This window comes from Seriola lalandi, unplaced genomic scaffold (assembly GCF_002814215.2).
Source record: "Seriola lalandi dorsalis isolate HSWRI2012SDOR001 ecotype SW California unplaced genomic scaffold, Sedor1 jcf7180002054298, whole genome shotgun sequence".
Taxonomy (NCBI): domain Eukaryota; kingdom Metazoa; phylum Chordata; class Actinopteri; order Carangiformes; family Carangidae; genus Seriola; species Seriola lalandi.
The window spans coordinates 42816-49750 of NW_019524851.1; the positions used below are offsets into that span (position 1 = coordinate 42816).

Genomic DNA, 6935 nt, shown 5'->3' on the forward strand with positions numbered 1-6935 from the left:
CTTAGGTTAACACAAAGACTGGCGACAAGGGGAAACTGCTAGCCTGGCTCTGTCCAAAGTTAACAGAACCTCTAAAGCTCAGTAATTAAAACATTTGTCTGTCTGTCTGTCTGTCTGTCTGTCTGTCTGTCTGTCTGTCTGTCTGTCTGTTTGTTTTACCAAAACAAGTTACAGCTACAACTAAAAGTTACAGTATGTTCGGACAGTTTCCAGTCTGTATGCTAAGCTAAGCTAGGCTAAGTGGCTGCTGTGAAATTCATCATACAGATATGACAGATTATCGAGGTGCCATCCTGTGTGTGGTTGAATGTGGTAGTTCAGTGGGTGACGAGGTTGGTTGGTTGGTTGGCTGGTTTTGGTTGGTTGGTTGGTCGGTGGGTCAGTCAGTCGGTCAGTCGGTCGGTTGGCCGGTCGTTTGGTCGGTGGGTCAGTCAGTCGTCAGTCGGTCGGTTGGTTGGTTGGTCGGTCGGTCGGCTCGTTGGTTGGTTGGTTGGTTGGTTTTGGTTGGTTGGTTGTCGGTCGGTCGGTCAGTTTTGGTTGGTTGGTTGTCGGTCGGTCGGTCGGTCAGTTTTGGTTGGACACAGAGTGGAGTGAAAGCTTGGTGGGGGGGGTTCAGTGTTTGTGGGGAGATTGAATGAAGGTTTCTCTCTTCAGAATGACTCAGCAGTGAAATCAGTGAACAGCTGTTGGTTTGACAACGTGTTTGAGAAGCTGCCAAACAAGCTTTTAGACTCCAAGGTTATGAAGTGATTCATGATCAATCAGACAAGTGGCTGTAACCTACAGCTCCTAAAAAAGAAACTGTGGAGCTGTTGCAGCCTCTGTTGTGTTTGCTGTTTAGCAGCTTAGAGAAAGAATAGCTAATTAATCTTTTCAGGTTTAATAATTTCACAGAAAGTCACATTTAAACTGTATGAAAAGTTTAAAGGCAACAACATGCTCAGTCCTGTTTTCCTTTCAGACCTTGTAAAAAGCCTAAATGAGCAGAGCCACAGCTTCAAACAGATATAGACACAGATCCTGAGACAGTTAGTGTGTTACAGACTCATGAGGCTGTTTACACCTTCAGAGGGATGATAACGGTCTACAGCTAAATTTACTGCAGTTCAGCCACAGAAAAGACTGTAAGTTGCTTCTTGGAAGTCGAAACAGAACCAGATCAGGGGTTAAGTACCAGTTAACCCAGCGTCAGTGGGACTGACATTCCTCTGGGATTTCATTATTCTGAATTGACAGTAATTACAGTGAGTGGTGTGTGTGGTGTGTTGTGTGTTGTGGTGCAGTCAACAAGTACTGAGCTCTTTTCAAGACAATATGTTGGTCTTTCATTAGTAATGTAGTTTTTAAAGGTATTTTTCTTTTGCTGACACTGTGATTTGTTGTTTAATCTGTATTGTACTTTACTATTTCCATTTTATACTACTTTAAATTTCCACTCACTAAATTTCACAGGAAAATATTGCTCCACCACATTTATTTGACAGCTGAACTTTATAGGCTGGTTATAGTCTTAAAGTATAGTATATCTTAGTTGAAGATTCAGATTTTGTTAGTTTTTAAAGAAAAAGCACAAGAAGCTCATAAATGACAAATCAGACATGTCTATGAATTCCTTCTAAACTTTCATTTAAATAACTGCTAATATTTCACAACAAATCAAAAATGAAAGAAAACTAAAGAAAAAATGAAAAAAACTCTTGACTGTTTAATCACCTTTAACTGATAATATTCTGTATTTTTACATCAAGTGGGATTTTGAAAGCAGTACTTTTATTTATATCAGAATATTTCACATCAGAATCTCTAACAATAGAAGTGAGTTTTTAAAATGAAGACATCTTATTGTCTTCATATATCCTCTGTGTTTGCCTTCTTGTTGCTGTCTTTTACACATGACTATCCTTCTTATCTCATCTGTCCATTATCATGTGATTATTTTGTTTATTCTCTGGTTTCCTACAGTTTCCCATCTCTGAGGAAAATCCTTCAGAAGCAGCATTATCTTCTATTTATCTGCTGTTTTCCCAGAAAAGTCTTTAACTGTCCATTAATGTCAAAGTCTCATTAAGACTTTGGACTCTTCAACATGGAGAATTCAAAAGAATTAAAGCAGTTTAATGTAAAAATAATAATTTACAAAAGGCTTATAGGTTGTAAATAATGGTTTAGTTGAATAATATTGCCAATAAACAATTTGCTAATTCTTTATCGATCCAAATATGAAGAACTTCAGGGTTGCAGGTTGTGATGCTTGTTTATCTTTTTATCTGGTAATAATACAGCTAAAAATGATAGTAATGTTTAAATAAATCCATGTGGATTTCTAAAGCACCACAAAGTCTCAGTTATAAATGTTAATAAGCTGTATAATAAATCCTTTTTGTTATAAGTAAGCATGTTTTTCACAACCTGGTAACCTAAAGTTTGTTTTCATTAATGGGTTATAATTGATCTAAAAAGCTGTAGTAATTGATTTATTAACTGTTAATGAAGACACTTATTATAGCTTATAAACACTCTATAAAGGACCCTCAGGAACCTGTGTAAGACAATAACATATTGTCTACATCAGTGAACTGAAGAACTTTCACAACTATCTGCAACAGAGGAAGTGATTGGTTGATTGATATTTTATCGTACTTTCAAACGTTGCGTCTGATCCTCTTACAGTCGACAGCTCAGGCGGCTCGTGACCTACAATACAGGATGGACCCATGAAGACACTTACATAATAAACCTGACCTGCCTCCACGTGAGGGAGAGGGAGGCTGACGCACTCTTACCCACAGTACACCCCCAGAGAGGGGGGGTTACTCACTGTCTCATTATCTGATCATAACTCATTTTAAATTTCATTCAGCTGATAGACAGAGACTCAGTGGACAGGAGGACAGATGAGGACTATTATGATCATGAGAAGGGTTAAAAAACATGGTGTTAACTTTGCTTCAAAATAAAAGTACAGATGTCAGAAGGTTGGCTGCACGGTGGTGCAGTGGTTAGCGCTGTCGTGTCACAGCAAGAAGGTTCCAGGTTCGAGTCCCGGCTCGGCCGTCGGATCTTTCTGTGTTTGTTGTTGTTCTCCCCGTGCCTGTGTGGGTTCTCTCCGGGTTCTCCGGCTTCCTCCCACAATCCAAAGACATGCAAAATGGGGACTAGGCTAATTGGATACTCTAAATTGACCATAGGTGTGGCTGTGAGTGTGAATGGTTGTCTCTGTGTTTGCCCTGCGATGGACTGGCGACCTGTCCAGGGTGTACCCCGCCTCTCGCCCGAAAAGATGCTGGGATAGGCTCCAGCCCCCCCGCGACTCGAGGATAAGCAGTAGAAAATGGATGGATGGATGTCAGAAGGTCTGTGAACAGCTCAGAGTCTCAGAACCGTAGGAAAATATGAATATATAATATGAATCTATCACTTTACTCTCTGTGTTTGACACATTTCAGAGGGACCGTTGTCTAACTTCACCTCATTACAGCTTCATTAACCCACATACATCCTGCACCATCAGCAGTTTATGGAGCTGGGACTGTTTATTAGACAAGTCCATTGTTCTGCAGGTGAAGAGCTTCAGTGAGCAGAGCTGCAGGTGAAGAGCTTCAGTCTGCAGAGCTGCAGGTGAAGAGCTTCAGGGGAAGAGCTTCAGGGGAAGAGCTGCAGGTGAAGAGCTTCAGGGGAAGAGCTGCAGGTGAAGAGCTTCAGGGGAAGAGCTTCAGGTGACGAGCTGCAGGTGAAGAGCTTCAGGTGACGAGCTTCAGTCTGCAGAGCTTCAGGTGACGAGCTTCAGTCTGCAGAGCTGCAGGTGAAGAGCTTCAGTCTGCAGAGCTTCAGGTGAAGTAACTTTAAACTTATTAACTTATTAAACAACTAGTGTTGGTACTGCCACTGCAGTTCTACTAGTTTATTACTACCAGTACTATTGCTATATTACTATATTACTTTTACTTTGCTGCAAATGTACAATGCTGCTGTTTATTTCATGTTATTTATCTATGACTAATTTGTATATATTTATTTATTTGTCTTTTATTCTGAGGTTCAGATTTCATTCATCACCTTATCAATAACCTGACCACAAGGTCCATTTAGTAGCTGTTCTGGGGCTTTCTATCATGTCACATGATCATCACTTTCCTCATTTTCATCAGCTCAAAAAGAAATGAATGTTTGGACCAGCTGACTTTAAGCTCAGATTATTTTTGAACATCATTTATTTATTTTTGTTCTAAAGTTAATTTAATTGAATTTTTTATTTTATATTTAACTGTATTTTATTGGTTACATTATTTTCCTTCATTTTATTTAATTTTAATTTCAATTTGATTTACTTATAGAATTTAATTTGATTTAATAGTACATTATTTCATTTGATTTTTCTTTTCATTTAAATTTAATTTGCTGCAGAACGATCCGGTTTCTGAGGATTAAACCAGGTTGAATCAGGTTTAAATTCGTGGAAACCATTAAGTCAATGAGTCGCCCAAGTGAAACAAGTTTGTTTATGTGTGTGTGTGTGTGTGTGTGTGTGTGTAGGAGGAGGAGGAGTCTGTGTGGGAGGGGGCGGGGCGATGAGCCGCTCTGTGCTTTCATTGGCTCTGTGTTCAGAGGTCCGCACGCCGGGACGGATCAGCGGCCAGTGCAGACTGAGGCTCTGAGCGGAGACGCAGCTCCGGGCTCCGGGAGACAGAGGAGCTTTCAGCCGGTCTGTGTCAGGCAGAGATGGAGTGCATTGAAAGGACCGACTCGGTGAAGAGTTGAGTTTTCTCCGACATGGAGCCGCAGATGAAAAGACAGTGAACCGCAGTGAAGTCATCATCAGTCCCGCCGGGGTCTGAGGAGCAGCGGAGGATGACACCTGCAGCCGCCGGCACAGGACCGACGCTGTTCCGGACTGGGCATCAGTGAAGAGTCGGTCAGAGCTTCTGACTCTCCATCACTGACCTGCGGCCTGACACCGACTCTTCAGCTGTTTAACTTTGCACCAGACAGGACTGCGGCAAAAACTACAGCGGGCTCGAACCTGAACACCTCACACACAGGTGAGTCTCAGAGAGGAGGAGGAGGACTAGTTCATGGGTTTTATAAGTGAACTCAGAGGAATCTGAAAGTATAAGTCCAGTGTGACCCAGCTGATGTCTGAGTGAGCATTTATATTATTATATCTCATCATCACTCAGTCATTTGTAGTCACATGAAAAACAATAAGCCTGTGACAGAATGAGAACATGAATGTTGAAATATAAACAGGAAGGAATAAATACGTAAATAACAAATGTGGAAATATAAAGTGAAATAAATATAGACTACAAATAAAAATGCTTTTACTGAAGACGCATAAAAAGAAACAGCATGAAAACATAGATTATAAAATAGATAATAACTCATGAACATAGATCTCATAGATCTTGTCCTTCACATTAAAATAAATATTAATATTTAAAAACACTGAAGCTCATAGATTCATTTAGATCGTTGATTAACCCTTTAAATCCATTTTCATTTCATTTAATGTCTTTAATCTTTTATATCTATATCTATATAGAGATTATAGATATAGATATATCTCATGTCTCAGCTTGTTCATGGAGTTCACAGACTGAATGTGTTTGAACTCATCAGTCTGACGTTTGAAGGTTTGTGGTTTGGATCATCGTCTGAGCAGCTGAAGACGTTGATGTGGACTCCATGATGTTCAGTGACCAGTCCAGATGTTTGAATGGAGCAGATGTGTGTGTCTCTGTTGACTCTTCTTCTGTGTTTTAATGTTGCAGGTGATAAAGTGTGTGATGTTCACGTCTCCTGGATCTGAAGAAGTCAGAGACAAACTCCTCCCTCTCTGAAGCGTCTGATCTCTGGAGCTCTGACTCATCATGGGGACCGTTCTGTCGCTGTCCCCCAGCTCTCGTAAGTCCGGTTACTATGACAACCGGCCCGGCTCCCTCAGCCACTACCCGAGCCTCAGCAGCCGCTCGCTCAACAGCCAGAAGGACCGCGGCCTGAAGAGGGGTCAGTCCATCTTCCTGCCGGCGCTCACGTGGAAGCGACTGGTGGCCTCCACCAAGAAGAAGGGCAACTCCAAGAAGGGCTCCGGGGGCCCGGGGCCCCTCGGAGACCCGCTCAACAACAACAACAACATCAACATCTACCAGAAGGACCCGGTGCTGCACCTGAACCGCGAGAATGTGAAGAAGTCTCTTTCGTGTGCCAACCTGTCCAGCTACGACGGCCCGGCGGGTCTGGGTCTGGGTCTGGGCTACGGTCTGGGTCTGGGTCAGGGTCACGGGTTCAGCTACAGTAAATCCCAGCAGCTGTCGTCGGTGAAGAAGGTCCCTCAGGGCGCCGTGACCTCCTCCCCGAAGCGCGTCATCGTCCAGGCGTCCACCAGCGAGCTGCTGCGCTGCCTGGGAGAGTTCCTGTGCTGCCGCTGTTACCGCCTGAAGCACCTGTCCCCCGCCGACCCCGTGCTGTGGCTGCGTGCCGTCGACCGCTCGCTGCTGCTGCAGGGCTGGCAGGACCAGGCCTTCGTCACGCCGGCCAACGTGGTCTTCGTCTACATGCTGTGCCGGGACGTGGTGGACGGAGACCTGGTGGCGTCGGAGCACGAGCTGCAGGCCATCCTGCTCACCTGCCTCTACCTGTCCTACTCCTACATGGGCAACGAGATCTCCTACCCGCTCAAGCCCTTCCTGGTGGAGGCGGGGAAGGAGGCCTTCTGGGACCGCTGCCTCGCCATCATCGACGCCACCAGCTCCAAGATGCTGCGCATCAATGCAGACCCGCACTTCTTCACACAGGTGTTCGCTGAACTGAAGAGCGAAGGCGGCTGCGCCCCCCAGGACTACAGCCGCGTGCTGGACCGGTGAGAGGAGGTCTGACCCCCCCTCCCTGCTGACCGCATGCCTTTCTGTACGTTCAAACATATGTTCAGCCCCCCC

The 6935-nt window shown here is 44.0% G+C and overlaps 1 protein-coding gene across 1 annotated transcript; it reads left to right on the forward strand.

Annotated features, from left to right (window-relative positions):
• The first annotated feature begins 4655 nt into the window (after nucleotides 1–4655).
• Nucleotides 4656–6929, forward strand: LOC111655035 (cyclin-dependent kinase 5 activator 1). Its single transcript, XM_023406277.2, has 2 exons — nucleotides 4656–5039; nucleotides 5772–6929. Exon 2 carries the CDS (start codon nucleotides 5871–5873, stop codon nucleotides 6861–6863), a length of 993 nt encoding a protein of 330 aa, XP_023262045.1. The 5' UTR covers nucleotides 4656–5039; nucleotides 5772–5870; the 3' UTR covers nucleotides 6864–6929.
• The last annotated feature ends 6 nt before the right edge of the window (nucleotides 6930–6935 follow it).

What these genes read in the sequence shown, in the direction of transcription:
- LOC111655035 (XM_023406277.2), top strand. Translation starts at nt 5,871, where the DNA reads ATGGGGACCGTTCTGTCGCTGTCCCCCAGCTCTCGTAAGTCCGGTTAC.